Source organism: Leopardus geoffroyi, chromosome A3 (assembly GCF_018350155.1).
Source record: "Leopardus geoffroyi isolate Oge1 chromosome A3, O.geoffroyi_Oge1_pat1.0, whole genome shotgun sequence".
NCBI classification, from domain to species: Eukaryota; Metazoa; Chordata; class Mammalia; order Carnivora; family Felidae; genus Leopardus; species Leopardus geoffroyi.
In genome coordinates this window covers 135,692,639-135,710,947 of record NC_059336.1, presented here as the reverse complement: position 1 = coordinate 135,710,947, position 18,309 = coordinate 135,692,639, and the positions used below count along the sequence as shown (strand labels likewise).

The following is an 18,309-nucleotide window of genomic DNA, read 5'->3' as shown; positions in this document are numbered from 1 at the left end:
AATTCAGGAGTGGGGGTGAAGAGAGGAATATTAATAGAAGTCCAAGTCAAAAACCCTGGGGCCATATTCACAGGTTTTGTGGTGCCCTGGCAGCAGGGGAAGGATGTTTGCATTTGGCAGATGGGACAGATTATTTGCCCTTTGCTTCTCTGATAGGGAATCTCTCCCCAGGGGACAGGGGAGAGCCTGTCACAGCTCCACGAGGACAAAAGTCTCAAAATTTAAGTCATTGCCATGGAAACCTTAACTGGATCTACTCACCCTGCACTCCATGATAGAATTGGGCCTTTGAGGACGAGGCTGGCTCGTAGCTCCGTTTGCTGGGCGAGGGGGGATGGGGCACAGCCATAGGTGCATGAGGAGGGGTCACCGGCGGCGTGGGGAGCCAGCCCCTCCCTGAAGCCAGAGTAGAGGAAGGGGCAAGAGGGTCCTGGGAACCAGAGGGGTCTGCATAAGGGCAGCGTGTTCACCGAAGCTCTCAGATCAGCACTAACCACGGGGTCCATCTGGAAAGAAAACAGAATAGGCTGAGGATTTCTCTGCGTGTCACGTGGGGGTTGCTGTGCTGGGGGCCCCCATCCTGCATCGCCCTCCCTCAGGGGCCGTGCCCATAGGGGACCCCGGAATCTAGTTGGGGTGGAGCTGGGCTCCCCTAACACACTCACAAGCACCCAAGGCAGAGAGCCGTGTAGAAACATGAGGACGTGAATCAGGCCGGGCAGGGGGAGGGCCGAGGGGTCACCTGCCTAGCTTTAATTCCCCAGGGGGGACCTCCGTGGGGCCTTCGCTCCCTCCTCCTTTCTCCCATCCCATCAGCTTAGGCTGGCTCCGCACACATGTGCCTTGGAGGCGCCACCTGGGATTTGACGGCCACAAACTTTCCTAAAAAAGCAAACCCTGAAACTCAACTGATGAGAAGAGCTGATTTTACTCATTCACTCACAATTAGGAACATCATAAAGATTTTTCATTACTCTAACAGAAATCGGTTAAAAAGCAGCACTTTTTCCTGGATTCCAGAGTTCCTTTATATTAATAGGTTCTACTAAATCTTCCCCTAGACCTACCAATGTGATGGTTTCCTGCCCCCCGATTAACTCCTCCTTCAGAAAAACAGGTCAGGGGAGGACTTGCATTTGAGCAGGAGTGGACCAGCCATGGCCAGCTGGCCAGAGGGGCCGGGCCCATGGCCTGGCGTTATAAATAAAGCTTTATTGGAACCCTCATCTACAGATCAACATGGCTGCTTCTGTGCCCCAGGAGAGAGTGGAGAGAAACCGCATGACCCTCAAAGACCAAAATACTCACTGTCTACTCCTCTGCAGAAAATGTTTGCCAGTTCCCAGAATAGAAGACAGTCTTCAGGGTTGTACCTGACGCAGCTTATTCCTAGAGGGCTGAATCCGGCTTCCCCGTTTCATTGGGGAACGTGGCACCGCCTACGTGTGTCCCGGGGCGGCCCGTGTAGGTGAAGTCTGGGCACACGTCCAGCCCACGTCCAGCCCCCCAGGCTGTGGTAGATCCCTAGTGCACACAGATCCCGTTTTCCACGCAGGTGAGCTTCACCCACCCTGGCCGTCGGTGGGTCACACGGCCAGGAAACTTGCCAGTGCCTTTCATTGCCTTCCAAGTTTCCCTGGCAAAGTTCGGCGGTCTCGGGTTACTTCCCCAGAGCAACTGCTGGAAGGCTTAGAAACCAGTGGCCTACTTGAGGGCCTTTGAAAATAGTCCGTAATCCTTTGGCCCGCGATAGCTTTCTGGAAGAGACTTCGCATTCTGTGCGGTTTCCTGTCGGGTCCTGGCTGCTGCCCGTCACTGAGGATTCAGTGTCACCCCAGACAAGCGCTGAATGAGACGAATGACCAGGCTCACGAGGCAGGGGCAGCTCGGGACTGATGAGTTAAAGACTTGCCAGTTCTGCACCAGGACACGGAGGAGTGGGAACGTCAGGGTATCCTGTTTTTCAAAACACGCTTCCTCCCTAACTTCCCTTAGTGGGGCTTCTTAGCAGTTTGGGCTCCACTTGGATGGGAAACCCGGCCCTTTCACACAGTAGTTAGCCCACGGCTTAGACTGAAATCTGGGAAGGGCGGCAGCCTTGGGCAAACGGGCCGTTTGTGGAGAAGAGTTTGGCCACGTTCCTTCCCTCCTCTCTCTCTGTCCCCCTTACTGGGCATCGTCCGAGAGCCTGCTAGGCTGCAAGACTGAAGACACGGGCCTGACTTTAGAGAACTGCGTCCTGGGGAGGCAGACGAGGGGGCAGAAGGCCTGCCTGGACTGTGGCCTGTGGGCACTCGGAGAAAATCCTGCCCCGCCGTCGGGCAAGGCTTCCTGGATGTGACGCAGGCAGGGGCGTCCCGGGTACCACCCGGGTTCAGACAGCAGCATCTCTAAAGGACTCTGAGTGTGTTTTGTGTGGGGCGGGGTGGGGGGGGGGCGCGGGGGGGTCATAAGCAGGCAGTGTCTGGAGGGGAGGAGAAAGAACCAGATGGGCACCGGATCACGAAGGGCATAGAATGTCAGACGACGTGGTCCGGACATTCCCACCCTGTTACAGACCCGCAGCCCTGCGCTGACGAGATCCCTCCGTCCGAACGTACCATGAGATCCTTCGTGTGTGGACTCTGACGTGGCTGTTTTTGTCCTTGCGCTAGAGGTGCTGCTGGACCCCTGTCGGACCTGGTGCCCAACTTCCACCTGCCAGGCCGTGTGCCAGCTCCAGGACATGGGGCTGCAGACACCCCAGCTAGTGCGGTGCAAGGCCTGTGACGTGGAATTCTGCTCTGCCTGCAAAGCCAGCTGGCATCCCGGCCAGGGCTGCCCGGAGACCATGCCCATCACTTTCCTTCCCGGAGAGACCAGGTACATTCCTCACGGGCGGCCGTGGAAGGCACGGGCTGGGGCTGGGGGCTGGGGGGAGGGAAGAACACGACTCCCGAAATGTGTCTCCGGAAGATACGACCGCCATCTGGATCCGTCTCTTCCTCTTCAGCCTCATTTATAACTTTTTTAACGTTTATTTATTATTGAGAAAGAGAGAGCATGAGTAGGGAAGGGGCAGAGAGAGAGGGAGACACAGAATCAGAAGCAGGCTCCAGGCTCCGAGCCATCAGCACAGAGCCTGACGCGGGGCTCGAACTCACGGACCGCGAGATCATGACCTGAGCTGAAGGCGGGTGCCCAACCGACTGAGCCGCCCAGGCGCCCCATTCTTCAGCCTCATTTAAACCCAGGATGGTTGGTTGGTTGATTTTTTTTTTTTTTTTTTTTTTTAGTTTATTTATTTTGAGAGAGAGAGAGAGAGAGAGCAAGTGGGGGAGGGGTAAAGAGACAAGGAGAGGGAGAGAGAATCCCAAGCAGGTTCCGTGCTGTCAGCTCAGAGCCGGATGTGGGCTGGAACTCACAGACCATGAGATCATGACCCGAGCTGAAATCAAGAGTTAGATGCTTAACTGAGCCACCCAGGTGCTCCAGCTATATTTGAGAACCGATTACATGTGTGGTAGCGAGCAAAGCAGTGGCTCTGTAAAGTTTGTAGGAAACAAACCGCACTCTGCCTCTCCAGAAAGACAGACGCGTTTCAAACGCCTGTCACTGCGGGCTTTATGACCCGTGATACCTGAAGTTTTTCCGACACTCCGTTGTCAGGAACGGGGGCAGGAACGGGAACCAGAGTAGGTGGGCCGTGGTTCTAAGTACCAGACGCATCCCCAAAAAGAGGTTCCCAGGTGCCCGAGACCAAGAGGTTACGTCTGCCTGGCAGAGGGGGCGGTCAGAAAGACGTGGGGCGGCAGGACTGCGTCTAGGCCCTTCCGCCCGCTGGCCGGGCCCTCCGCCGGACCATCAGGTGGGCCCTGTGGCATCGGTGTGTGTGCCTTGAAGTTAAGGAGGCTGAATCACAAGACATTGGTAATATTCAGCTATTTTTGGCCTGCAAGGTCTGTGGCACAGATGGCTTACCGAGACAACGTGGGCCCTGTGCCTGCTGAGGCTGCGTTCTTGATGGAGGGACTCCCACCATCCACCCGAACGTGTGGTCACCAGCTGCTCCCCGTTTTCTTCTCCCTGTTCTGCCGCCCCGCCCCCGCTCCTCGAAGCTCCACCTGCACAGAGAACCTACTGTTTCTTGTCCCTCGGGCACAGCCCTCCTCTCCCGAGTCTGCACGTTTGCGCCTGTGTCTGGATGCCCCTTCGCCACCCTCCTCCTTTACCTGGAGTCGACTCGCCACCCTGGAAGGCACGGCTCAGGTCCGTCCTTTGTCAGGCTGCCCAGCTCCCAGGGCGGGGCTGGTGACCCCACCCTCTGTGCCCCCACTGGAGATTGGCCTGCCTGGATTACGAGGCCAGCCAGACTGTGCCCTTGGGGCATCCGTTTACGTGGCCGATTCCTCCACGAGGCTGAGCTCCTGACATCACAGCCTGTGTTGGTTGGAACTCTCGTCGCCGCAGATCTTGGCATATACAGCAGGCACTCAAACGCTCGAACGAGTCACTTACCTCGTATTTTAGGTTCTTAATGTTTCGTAACTTTGCAAGAAGAAACACACTTCTGTGTGGTCAGAGTGCACATCGCTGGGAGAGCGGGGTGTCCAGGGTGGGGACCAGGTAAGGAGGAGGCGGGTGGGCAACCCGGTTACCTGTTTAAAAGAAAACACCCGGGGCACCTGGGTAGATCGGTTAAGCATCCAATTCTTGACTTCAGCTCAGGTCATGATCTCAAGGTTCCTGGGATGGAGCCCGCGTCAGGCTTGGGATTCTGTCTCTCTATTTCTCTCTCTCAAAATAAATAAATAAAGTTTTAAAAAATTAAAAAAAAGAGAGAGAGAGAGAGAAACTCAGTAAGTGAGTGGGTTTCTACATTCTGTTAAGAAGGAAAATCGGGAGTGAGAAAGAGTTGATGCCCCATCCTGGGTGGGGTGGAGGAGGGACCCACCCATGATGTTTCTTAAGCGTAGAACCTTCAGATTGAAGCTGGTGAGTGTTGGGAGCCTGATGACTTAGTATTTCTTCACCTGTGATGTTCTGGTCTCTTCAGGTCATTGGAGAGGGCGACAGCCATTGCACCCTGTACACGTGTATTAAATCATCACATTGTACACCTCGCAAAGAACAAAAACAAACAAAAGTGAAAAATATCACATTTTGCATAGTAAAAAAAAATGGCACAGGGAAATTTAGATCCAAATTCACCAGTCTCATTTTGCGGAAACGTAAACATCAAAAGATGTCACGTAAAAAATCTGAATTTCTGGCTCGCGGAGCCACACTGAGCCATCCTGCATCCCCAATTCCTGGCAGTCGCTGGAGCCCAGAAGCAGCCGGCTCTTTAGAAGGGGGTTTGTGGGGCGCCTGGGTGGCGCAGTCGGTTAAGCATCCGACTTCAGCCAGGTCACGATCTCGCGGTCCGTGAGTTCGAGCCCCGCGTCGGGCTCTGGGCTGATGGCTCAGAGCCTGGAGCCTGTTTCCGATTCTGTGTCTCCCTCTCTCTCTGCCCCTCCCCCGTTCATGCTCTGTCTCTCTCTGTCCCAAAAATAAATAAATGTTGAAAAAAAAAAATTAAAAAAAAAAAAAAAAATAGAAGGGGGTTTGTGCTGTCTTTAGCCTGCGAAGTCCTGACCACACCCTCTTGCTCGCTGGTCCTGGGGCTGATGGCAGGTGGTGTTTGTAACTGAGGTACACTCAGCTGTTTTCATTGCGGTAGGGTTGTTTCCCCCATTCCCTTCACCGCTTGACGTGTGTCAGCGGTTGTGTTGGCCTGTCTGCCTCTTAAAGACATCAGAACATGCATGGACGCCTGGATGGCTTAGTCGGGTAAGCGTCCGACTCTAGACTCTAGACTTCAGCTCAGGTCGTGATCTTGATGGGGTTCTTGAGCGAACGGCTAAGAAAGAACTCTTGAGATGTCTTTGGTGCAAAAAGGTGAGGGGACAGGACCGTGGACAGACAGAGCTGCACCGGGGTTGTGAGGAGTGACTGATTATATACTTTGAGGTTGGGGGGTGAGGGATGGCGTAAGTCTCTAAGGAATTTGAAAGCAAGGCTTTCAGGACTTCGGAGTAGCTGCTGTTAAGATAAGCTTACTTTTAGTCTTTAGTAAAACAAAAACATTAAGGAAGTGAGGCAGCCATGAGTTCCTTGACCTGACTCAAGGAACCTGCATGTTTCAGCTCTATCTGTGGGCTGTGAGTTGTAAGGAGATTTAATCTAAGCTACATTTCTCTTGCCTTTGTTTTTCTCCTCAATCTCAAGGTTCGAGGGCTCGAGCCCCTCATCGGGCTCTATGCTGGGGGCATGGAGCCTGCTTGGGATTCTGTCTCCCTCTCTCTGCCCCTCCCCAGCTTTATCTGTCTCTCTCTCAAATAAATAAACTTAAAAAAAATAAACGCATAAAGACATCAGAACGTGCAGATCATGAGGAAGCTGTCGAGGGCTCCTATCTGCCTTCATAACTTTGAATTTCTAGTGAGAGTTGTCATTAGGAGTAATTTGAAATATAATTCAAATGCCAAAATATGTTTGAAAACCATTGTCCGTACCGTGTAAATTTCTATACATGCCACAACGCACCAGAGCTTACATATTTTAACTGTTTCCATTTTTTTTTTTTTTTAGTTTATTTTTATTTATTTTGAGAGACAGAGAGAGAGACTGAGCTTGAGCAGGGGAGGGGCAGAGAGAGAGAATCCCAAGCAGGCTCCATACTGTCAGCACAGAGACCAACTTGGGGCTCGATCCCCAGACCTGTGAGATCATGACTTGAGCCGAAACCAAGAGTCAGTGGCTCAACTGACCGAACCACCCAGGCGCCTCTATCTTTTTTTTTTGTAATGTTTATTTATTTGGAGAGAGAGCGAGCGGGAGAGGGGAAGGGCAGAGAGGGAGAGAGAGAATCCCAAGCAGTTTCTGTGTTGTCAGCACAGAGCCCAGTGCAGTGCGGGCTCGATCTCATGAACTGTGAGATCATGACCTGAGCCGAAATCAAGAGCTGGACGCACGACTGACCGAGCCCCCCCACCCCCCGGCACCCCTAACTGTTTCCGTTTTAAAAAGTCTCCCTGAGAGAGGGTCTTCACTCTCCACTGATGTTACGCCCCCTCCCCGTTCATGAATCACGTGAGAAGATTGGTTTTCATGACGTGAAGGTCACTGCCGGCTTTCAAACTGAAACAGTGTTATCTAAGCTGATAGCCGGCCTCAGTCACGGATCTGGTGACTTTTTGGCTCTCTGCAGAAACCAGATTCACGTTCAGGAGCGGCCGGCTCACGTTGTGTCCGGTCCTGCCGGAGGCTCCCGCAGGGTTACCTCGCCCGCGCCTGTGACCGTGACCGCCCTGGTTCATTCTAAGTCACGTGTGCAACCAGCCTGCGGGGCGTTTTGCCTTCCCTTTAGAGAGGAGTTTGAGCCACAGACAGTGTCATCTTTCGGTGACAGCATGACAAGCACTGCCACCTATTGCGGGCCTTGCTACCCCTGTGCTGGGTTCCATGTGAATGTACTACACACACGGAGACCCTTTCGAGCTCCACAACAGCCTCCGATGGGGAGGCACCAGCCTCGTTTCTAGTGGCAGAAGGGGGACACTAACACTGGTGATACCCGAGTGGCAGGGCCGGGACTCACGCACCTCTAGACCCGGGGCCCCTCACCGACAGCCTGCCTCCTCCCAGCATGTCCTCCCTGGTCACCTGCTAGTGAACAGAACAGAACCGCGTTCAGCTGGAGCCCAGGCCTCACGGACGAGGAGCCTCCACTGATCATCAGATTAGCTCTACTGAAGTCAAACTGTTTTTGATCGTTGCATTTACTGTGATGCCTATGAAGATCCGCCAGCCAGAACGCACCCAACGTTTATTTATTTTTGGGACAGAGAGAGACAGAGCATGAACGGGGGAGGGGCAGAGAGAGAGGGAGACACAGAATCGGAAACAGGCTCCAGGCTCTGAGCCATCAGCCCAGAGCCCGACGCGGGGCTCGAACTCACGGACCGCGAGATCGTGACCTGGCTGAAGTCGGACGCTTAACCGACTGCGCCACCCAGGCGCCCCCAGAACGCACCCAAAATTCCAGAATTTGCCCACTCTCAGTGAACGTATGCTCATGAACGCATGGGGTTCCAGAAGGGTTGCTCGGTCCCAGGGGCAGATCATTTTTCCCCTGGCGGTGTTGGTCTGATGTAGCGGGTTCAGCTAATATGGCAAACGTGTTGCCATGACCCGTGATAACTTCTTGAAGCAGTTAACCATTTATCCTTCCAGATGTTTCCATGCATATTTGTTTAGCCTTCCCTTTCAATTTAATAGCGTGGGATGGACCGTCACACCAACGCATCTGTGTCATGTCTTTATTAGCATAGAATGGTTGCTGTCATGTATCGGTCACTTCACCCATGCTCGGTGCTACGCTGGGCTCCTGTCACGCGTCACTGTCTAGCATGCGCACGCTGGGAGGGCTGAGGCCTGGAGCGGTTCTTACATAGCTTGTCTGCAGAGAGCCAGCACGTGACCCCAGGCCTGCAGCCCCTCAGGCTAACCACCTGACTCCCCAGTCCCTCAGGACAACCGGACTTGCCAGGAAAGCAATTCTGTCAAGACAGGCCCAGTAAATCCAATTAAACGATGAGCATGTATCTGTAACCGTTTTTTTCTGATAATAGCAAAGCGCATAAAAATTGTCATCGATCCTTTGGAAATTATACAGATACATGAATAAGGAACATACAATTTGACCATAATCCCATTACACAGACACCGTCATTATAGGTCTTTGCCATAGTTTCTCTTTTTTTTTTTTTTTTTTTATAATTTTATGTATTTATTTTTAATGTTTTATTTTATTTGAGAGCGAGTGGGGGAGAGAGAGAAAGATTTTTTTTTTAAGTTTTAATGTTTATTTTTGAGAGCAAGAGAGAGCAAGCGGGGGAGGGACAGAGAGAGAGGGAGACACAGAATCCAAGGCAGGCTCCGAGCTGTCAGCACAGAGCCCGATGCAGGGCTCGAACCCACGAACCGTGAGATCAGGACCTGAGCCGAGTTGGGTGCTTAAGGACTGATCCACCCAGGCGCCCTGCCATAATTTCTTTTGTTTATCTACACATATCTAAACATAAATGCCTCCTGACACTGCTTTTTCCTCCCCCCTGAACCCAACTGGCTGACCCACAGTTTCTTTGGTGATTGTTTTCTGGAGGGTTAGCTTCATCGGTTTCCCTCTGTAACATCTGATAAGAAGGGGAGGGATGGGCATCGCAGGGAGCACCTGTTGGGATGAGCACTGGATGTTGTATGGGAACCAATTTGACAATAAATTTCATATTAAGACAAAATAAAAAACAAAAAGAAGGGGCCTCGGCCCCTCTGGCTGAACTAGAGCTTGCAGCCTGGCCCTGCCCACGCCTCTCCCCTCCCCTCCCCTTCCCGGGCCCCGCTGAGCGGATCACTGACAGACTGTCTCCCGCAGCTCTGCTTTCAAACTGGAGGAGGACGACGCGCCCATCAAGCGGTGCCCCAAGTGCAAGGTGTACATCGAGCGGGACGAAGGGTGTGCACAGATGATGTGTAAGAACTGCAAGCACGCCTTCTGCTGGTACTGCCTCGAGTCTCTGGACGTGAGTAGAGCCTCTGGGTGCGAAACCCACCTGCTGCCCTGAGGAGCTTAGAGAGTGTGCCCCGGGGAAGCAGAAAGAACATTATCAGATGTTTTTCTGTGCTTCTGAAAATATTAATTCCCCCAGTGCAGTGGTGCCAGAAGATGGCAATTCGTGCAGGGGTTCCAGAAGCAAAAGGGCGGCTCAGCCTTGGATTGAGCCTGGGTAGGTGGGGGGCGGGGTCTCAAGGTCTTTGGTTTTGTCTGCGGGGACCATCTGGGCTCAGTCTGCTGTAACTGAACACCAGAGAGTGGGCGCTGGAACAACAGGCATTGATTCTGGAGTCCGGTAGCCCAAGGTTAGGGTGCCAGCAGATTCGGTTCCTGGCTCTTGACCTCCCTCGGTGCTCAGAGAGGCAAGAGAGCCCTCCTCCTGGTTTATGGATGGCCGCCTTCTCACTGTGTCCTCACGTAGCAGAGAGACAGATTGGTGTCTCCTCATTGAATAAGGACACTGACCCCATCCTGGGGCACCCACCCGTCTCGTGACCTCATCTGAACCTAATCACCTCCCAAAGATGCCACCTTCGGACACCATCACATGGGGGATTCAGGCTTCAATGTATGAATTTGAGGGGGAGGGGAGGATGCAAACACACAGGCCAAAGCAGGAGTGTTAGTGGAATAGGAAGGGTAAACAGAGGCAGGGCACTGGGGAACATGTTGGCAGTGACACAGTTCAGTGACCTTTTGTCACCCACAGGGCAGAAAAACATACACTCTGTGCCATCTGGCAGAATGGAAGTTTCTAGCCTCATATGGCCACCTTCTCCCAAGTGTCCCCTGTGCTGAATGTGTCCCAAGCACTCTGTACCCCAGTAGCTCTGCATGTGCTAAGTCCCCACCGAGAGCACACAACCCTCCCCTCTCGAAGCACCTGGTTTTCTCTGGAGCTTCAAGGCCAGATGCAAAGGATACTGATTTCAGTTTGATGTTCTTCTTCAACCGTATGAGGAGATTGGGCATCTTGCCAAAATGATGACATTCTGACTTTAGTTTTACAAGAGTTTATTTGTACATAGGTTTTTATTTATTTTTTTAAAAATTTTATTCATTTTGAGAGAGAGGGCGTGTGCAGAGGGGCAGAGATAGGGAGACCGAAAGAGAGAGAATCCTAAGCAGGCTCTACACTGTCAGCTCAGAGCCCGACTCAGGGTGCGAAATCACGAACCACAAGATCAGGACCTGAGCCGAAACCAAGAGTTGGCCACTCAACCCACTGAGCCACCCAGGTGCCCCTGTACATAGGTTTTTAAAACTATAATTAAGGGGCGCCTGGGTGGCTCAGTCGGTTGAGCGTCTGCCTTCAACTCATGGTCTCACACTCCATGAGTTCAAGCCCCGCATTGGGCTCTGTGCTGACAGCTCAGAGCCTGGAGCCTGCTTTGGATTCTGTGTCTCCCTCTCTCTCTCTGCCTCTCCCCTGCTCATGCTCTGTCTCTTTCTGTCTCAAAAATAAATAAAACATTAAAAAAAAAAAACAAAACTATCATTAAGTACCAGAAATGATCATCTGTTAAAATCATTATGATCAGTGACAATCCAAGCAAATCAAGTCCCGTGTCCTGTGTGTTTGTGTATGTATGTCCTGGACAGCAAGGATGACTGTGTGCAACTCTTCTAAAACTAGTGAAAGAGAGGAGGGGTTGTCACACACCCCTGCTTTCCATCGCTAGGAGTTCATTTGCCCACAGCCTGCCCCTGCTACCCTAACTCTGATATCACTCTGCTGGTCTGGGTGAGTGTCCCTCTCAGGGGCTACATCAGAGTGGTCATTGACCTTGAGAGTTTGCCTGTCGTCCTCAGGACGGGCCTACAGATTGTCAGGAATATACATGCATATTTGAGATGGAATCTTAAAGAAGGTAACAGATCTGTAACCTAAGGGCCATCTTTAAAAATATTAGATTGCTTCTTTTGTGTTGTTTTTTGGAAAAGGCTTCTGTTCCTTTATTAACTTTCAGTTACGAAATGTACAGCAGAACCGTGTGTAGCTGAGCAAATCTCAGTGAGTCATCATCTGTTTTCTATCCTGGAGGCTTCCTTTTCTCATCCTAGGCAAGTTTCATAAATCGGTTTGGCAAGGTTAATCTTCTTTAGCGTAGATCCAAACAAGTTTGTTCTATGACCTTGCGTGGTGGGGAAAGATGTTAGAAGGATGTCTCAAGCGCTGCAAAGTCCTTGGGGCCTTAAAGTTCTTACAGATGTATGTATATAAAATTATATGTGGCCTTTCTCTACGTTATGTCTATAATTTTGCATTTTTACCATAATCCAATTCGGGGGGAAATCTGATTTTTAAATTCTGATGTTATCATCTAGTATCTGGTCTGCAATTTGCCACTCCTTACAACTTTTCCTACAGGGGAAAGGAAGGGAAATGCCAGTTGTGTTACATGTTAGCAAATCTCCTGGGAGACTTTTCTGGGGACGGATTGAAAAGGAGCTGACAACAGGTTTACTTTCGGTTGGGGGTGGGGAGGGGAGATCACTGTGCTGCCTTGATGAAGTTACAAGAAAGGGAATGGTCTCCGTTGAACACAAAGCTGTTGGCTCTGCTCTGGTCCCTGGAGAAACACCCCGTCTGTCTGTCTTTCTGTCTGTCTGAGTCCGTTCTGAGGCCCGGGTTCCCCCACCCTGTGCAGAAGGCCTGGACCCTCCTGGCTCTGCCTGAACTGATGACAGAGGAACGGCTCTGCCCTTTTCCACCTTGAAAGTCATCATCCTCCTGGCCAAGTGCTTCCTGTTAGTCTCTGTAAAGGAAGAGCTGCTGAAAAATGACCCTGTGGCTTAGAAAGCAGATTCTCAAGGAAAGCGAGTCTGCCCTGGGGCCATTTATCAGGGGCAATAACCATGATTTAAGACGAGTGCATGAGCACATGGCTGGAAGCCAGGAGTGCTTCTAAGACAGGAGTGCACTTTACTGGTCTTTCTCATCTCGGGAACTTTTTCACTCGAGACAGCCTCTTGCACATGTACACATCGAGGAGTTATAAATCACATCAGGCTGCTTCCTTCCATGGTGGACCTTATTCTCCTCTCTGCACCTGGCCCGGACCCTCACTGGTGTGCACGTCGTGCTCCCCCTGCTCCCCGCCATCGCCACACAGTTGAAAGGGACACATGTACTCTCTTCCTTTTATTTTTTGGGGGGATAGTTTTTATTGAAGTAATTGTTACATGGCCCACCCTGTGCAATTTATTCTACAAACCCATTTTATTTAAAAAAATTTTTTGGGGCGCCTGGGTGGCGCAGTCAGTTAAGCGTCCGACTTCAACCAGGTCACGATCTCGCGGTCCGTGAGTTCGAGCCCCGCGTCAGGCTCTGGGCTGATGGCTCAGAGCCTGGAGCCTGTTTCCGATTCTGTGTCTCCCTCTCTCTCTGCCCCTCCCCCGTTCATGCTCTGTCTCTCTCTGTCCCAAAAATAAATAAACGTTGAAAAAAAAATTTTTTTTTAACATTCATTCATTTTTGAAAGACAGAGACAGAGCACGAACAGGGGAGAGCTAGAGAGAGAGGGAGACAGAATCAGAAGCAGGCTCCAGGCTCCGAGCTTTCAGCACAGAGCCCGACGTGGGGCTCGAATTCAAACTGTGAGATCATGACCTGAGCCAACTTCGGCCGCTTAACCAACTGAGCCACCCAGGCTCCCCAAACTCATCTGATTTACTACACGCATTCTGTCTGTGGGAGTTGGAATTAGTTTGCGAGCAGAATTTGTTCTGGAAGCATGCTTGTAATCCAAAGCATTTGTATATCAGAGTGAATTTCAAGAACCATTGGCTCAGTTGTGATCACGTGACGTTCGGCATCGCGTAGGTCTCCTATTGGAAGACATCGCTGGTTTATCAAGTTAAAGTTTATTAGAAACGTGTGCTAGTCTTCGTGGGATGCTCCCAGAACAAGTTACTTGCAATCCAAGGTTTTATTGTACTTCCTTTTCTCAAGGGGAATCCGGGAAGATTTAATGGTCTCTACTCTTTGATCTTTCAGTCTCTAAAAGACAACAGTTTGAGGGGAGAACCCACTGGTGCAAGCCCGAATTTGACACAAAAGGCCTGGGGGGGGGGCGGGATTTACTTTTATCCTTGAATCTCTCCATGATTGCAGCTTTCTGCTCCTGCGCCATTGTTTCTGTTTCCAGCCAGGGGCTCAATGAAACTTCCCCGAACGATAGTAAGGGAAATGTTGGCCTCCCACAAAAACACACCTGGATTCCTGGCAGGGCCTGGGGTGGGGGTGGGGGGTTCTGCCCCAGGGCTTCGCCAGGAAGCTTAACATCACAATGAAATCATGTGTGTTTTGTAAAAGCATCTTCCAGTGCTTTTGTCAGGTGTAAGAAAGGACCTATTTGAACAAGCTTTTCATTCTGTTCCGGAAGCTGGCCCCCAGTGTCCAGGCTCCACTGGACTCCTCTGAGCAGAGGCTGGGGTGGAGGCTGTCTCCAGGAGGCTGGCAGAGTCCATGATCTTGAGGAGCTAGTGATCGCCCTGCCCACCCCACCCCACCTCCCCGCTTTTTTTTTTTTTTTTTTTTTGTATTTCAGAAAACAAATTCAAAAGCTGTTCAGGAGCCTCCGGTACAAGGCCTTATGATAGTCCGTCTGGGAAAATGAGACATAGCAATGAAACATTAACTAATTTCAGTGTATGAGTAAGTTAATATCAGGATGAAGGAGGGCGTAATTCAGAGTTCGAGGAAGCGCGGGGGGCTCGCGGTGGACAGACGCCGTCAGGAGTAGCTTCACAGCAGATGAAGCACCGGCTGGAAGAAGCTTTGTGTCCACGTGTACCTAGGCTTCCTTCCACAGTGGCGGGGACCGGTAGAGGCCCTGAGGCAGGAGCCGCAGGCTGGGACGGCAACTCCCGCAGAAGCTTCTTGCCGCTGCCCCAGAAGAGCCAGGGTCTGCTGATGTGGGTGTACATTCTGGCACTGCGAGGGTGGCCCGTAAAAGCCCCAGATTTTCTGCCAGCGTCGTTCTCAGGATGAGCCGAGGGCCGGGGGACGGCGGCCGCCCAGTCCGGTTCCGACAGAGCTGGGTTTAAGGGCCGGGCACACGGCTGATGTCCGGCTCCGCGGGGCTCGCGGAACAGTGACTTCCGGGCCTCTCCGAGACCCGGGGCCCTGTGCTCACTCGTCCCTTTCTCAGGGGGAGGTCGGCTGTTTACACCCCCAGTTAAATGAGCGCACGGCCCTGGGCCCCTCCTCTGCACTATTTACTGGGCTGTTGTTTTTCGTGTTCAACAGGAGAGAAACGGCATTTCCTGCTGGAGTTGGGGGAGTGGAGGGTTTTGTGTGCAAAGCCCCTTCTTGTTCACTTGGTGCGGGCTCGGGATTTGGGGGCCGAGCGCTGGGCCGCGAACATAGTTAGAGACTGTCCCCGGCTGAGGGTCCCCGTCCCAAGAACCTGACAGCGATCAGACGGGAGGTGAGGGTGGGAGGTGAGAGCGCCCGGAGGGAGGCAGGAACAGGATGTTTCCGTGGGTCAGAACTCACTTCAGACATCTGGAGGAATTGGAGGCGGCAGATGGTTCCCGAGCTGCTTGCTGCTGAGGAATGAGTAGGTTTTCGTGGTCTGAGCTGAAAGGAAGCCGCACTTCCCAGGTGGGAAGCCCGGCACTAATGGAGGAGGATGAACCGGAGATCAAGAGAATCATCTAATCCGGGGCTAATCCTGCCGGGCGGGCGGCCGGAGGATGTAAAGGCAGCCGAGCTCTGGGGGCATCAAACACAGCCAGGCCCAGGAGTGGCTGGCGGAGTAGCTGGGGCCTCTGACCTACTTGTTCACAAGCCCCACTGCACGGAGAGCCTCTCCCCTGCAAAGGCCAGAGATCTGTGGCAGGGCTCCCTCTAGTGCCCAAGGCCACGTCCCGTTGGGGAGGCCACGGGGAGAGAATGGAGGAGGGAGGTCCCCAGGAGGCAGCCGGGTGCTGTGGGTGTGAGCCCTTCCTCTGTGCTCCCCACCCCCCGCTCCTGTCCCCCACTTACTTTGGCCCAGGCAGGACTCACTCGCTGAACTTCGAGGAACCTGCCATCCACCCTGCTCTCTCTCCTCTTCCCAGGATGACTTCCTCCTGATCCATTACGATAAAGGACCGTGCCGGAACAAGCTGGGCCATTCCAGGGCATCTGTGATCTGGCATCGGACACAGGTAGGAGGTGACTCACCTGGAACTTTGATCCCCGGAAGAGAGAGTGTGTGTGCGAGCCAGTTGGTTGGAGACGTGCTGTTTAGAAAAGTAGAGCTAGTAAAGGCGGGTCCTGCCCGAACTTTTCTTGCTCTGCGATTGTGCTTCTGGTAGCCCTGGCCCAAAGGTGTGGCAAATAGGCATCGCATTTGGCGCGTAGTGGTTCTTGGAACGTCAGACTGTAGGTTTCTTGCACCTTACTCATGGCTTTGGCGGTGATCCATTCTGTCGGTTAATTCTTACATGGCCCTTAATGAAGAGCTTTTTTTTCTAGAAGCCTGGAGGTAAGCAAGTTAGTCACAGGAAAGAAAAACAGAAAGAAAGAAAAAAGCCCCTACCTGGTAGTGTCTGAGCAGCAGCCTGTGGGGTTTACAGAGGGCCAGTGCATTAATATTCATTCATACTTTCAACATGCATTTATTTCCTGCTGCGTGCCGGGCGCTATCCTAGGATAGGGTATTCACTGGAAGAATAAGATTCATCTGTCTTATTCACTGGAACACTTCCAGTGAGTAAGATAGATGTACTCCAGTGAATAAGATAGATGTGTGCCGTGTATAATACACCAGCAGGACATACGTGATAGGAGTTCAACTGTGGAGGGGATGTGATGGGGACTGCGTGGTCGGGAAGGGCCATTCGGTGGCACCCATGGTGGAGTGCTGAGTGGTATTAACCCTAAAAATAAAACTTCCAGCTATTTTAGCAACAAAAATGGGTTTATTTGGGAATAGCCTGGAAATGCAGCTTGGGACATACAAGCTACAGCCAAATCACAGACCAGTCTGGAGAGCAAAGGGGAGGAACTCTCTTTTATAGAAGCAAGGGGGCGCTGGGAAGCCCCTCACACACATCAGAAGTCCTTTGGAATAAACCGGGGGGCTCCAAACGTAGTGGCTTCTCACTGCTGAGTTGTGAGCGTCTCACTGGCTGGGTTGTGGCAGGGGTGGTGGGGGCGGAAACTGTCCTTCCTCCTTCTGGGGAAACAAAGTAGTAGCTAAAGTAGGATCCAAGTCGGAGGTCCCTGTTGGGTCTGCCCTTGAGGACTGTGGTGGCGTCTGAACTCTACCTGCTGGCCTCCTGATGCCTTTGAAATGAAGTTTCCTTTAGTAAATTTCACAGTGATGAGGAAGAGCTGGCTGTGGGAGAGGGGGACAGGGCGGAAGGGACAGTCCAGGCAGAGGAAGGACAGTCTAGGCACAGGGGACAGTTCAGGCAGAGGAGGGGCAGTCGAGGCAGAGGAGGGGACAGTCCAGGCAGAGAAGGGGTAGTCTAGACATAGGGGACAGTCCAGGCAGAGGGGAGACGGTCCAGGCAGAGGGGGAACCGTATGCGCAGGGGACAGTCCAGGCAGAGGGGAAAGTCAGGCAGAGGAGGGGACAGTCCAGGCAGGCAGAGGGGACAGGGAGGGTTGACTGGTAGGACCTTGGCGTGAAGGTCCAAGGAGACCGAGCAGGGTGAGGCAGAGGGTCAGAGATGCTGTCAGAGGATAGACCCCAGCGGCTCGAAGGGCCTCTGTCCACTCTCACGTTTCAGCGCCTGTGCGGCTGGCCGAGGTGGGTCCGCCGGCCCATCTCAGGTAGAGGAGCCGGTCTCAGGGCAGATGCCCTGTGAGTCACTCACTCACCATCATTACAGCCCACGTGGCCGAGCCAACGAGGTGCATGCCGGAGGGGGCTGACAGAGGCCTTCCAGCAGGGGGGCCGGTGGCAGAAAGTGTCGGGGTTGCCGGCGGTGAGTTCTCTATCGCAACCCTCAGATGTGCCTAGTGGGGAGCAGCAGCTGCGGGCAGTGTGTCAACACAGATCTGTGGCTGGGTTCCAGGAACGAGCCTTCTGAGAAGTGGGTGGAGGATTGAAGTGGTGGGGGTCGCACGATTCTCTGGACACCAGACACCAGTGACCCGTGCACCCGCCTGGGTGGGTTGTCAGCAGTGCGCGCTGTGCAGCCCAGCAGAGCTGTTAGAGACTTGGCCCCGGGCCCGAGCTCTGACCAGGGTCTGGAGAGACAGGCGCGTGTCCCGCCTCCTGCCAGCACAGCCACCTTGGGGCTCAGCCCCACCTGTGTGAGTTTGGCCGTCTGTGGTCATTCGCGAGGAAGCGTCTGGAACAGCACGGCAGCAGAAGCGTGTGCCTCAGGGTCTGGAGCCATGTCAGGCACCTGGTGTCACGGGGCCACACCCCCTCTGAAACCTATAGGGGACCCCATTCTTGCCCATTCTGGTGGGGGCCATCGGTCCACACTGTTCCTCAGCTCACAGATGCTTCCCTCCAGTCCTGAGTGCTGGCCGGGCCGTCTGTCTGTGCAACTCTATCTGGGGCCCTGTTCCCCTTCAGTAAGGGCACCAGTCCCACCCTAAGAACCTCATTTTAACATGGTGACCTCTATAAAGATGCGATTCCCAAATCAGGCCACGTTCTGAAGTCCTGGGGGTCAGGACTCCACATAACATATTTGGGGGGACAGGATTCTACCCA

The 18,309-nt window shown here is 52.9% G+C and overlaps 1 protein-coding gene across 13 annotated transcripts in view; it reads left to right on the top strand.

Moving 5' to 3' along the window:
* The window catches only part of RNF144A (ring finger protein 144A), a 367,937-nt gene that overhangs the window by 93,594 nt on the left and 256,034 nt on the right, over window positions 1-18,309 (top strand). For all 13 annotated transcript variants that reach the window (XR_006703907.1, XR_006703908.1, XM_045447824.1 and 10 more), the window contains 3 exons: window positions 2,655-2,862; window positions 9,458-9,605; window positions 15,707-15,796. Coding sequence is in view for 11 of the 13 variants with exons in the window: in XM_045447824.1 (XP_045303780.1) it covers window positions 2,655-2,862; window positions 9,458-9,605; window positions 15,707-15,796 (446 nt within the window). In the remaining 2 variants the exon portion in view is untranslated. The remainder of the gene's footprint in view (window positions 1-2,654; window positions 2,863-9,457; window positions 9,606-15,706; window positions 15,797-18,309) is intronic.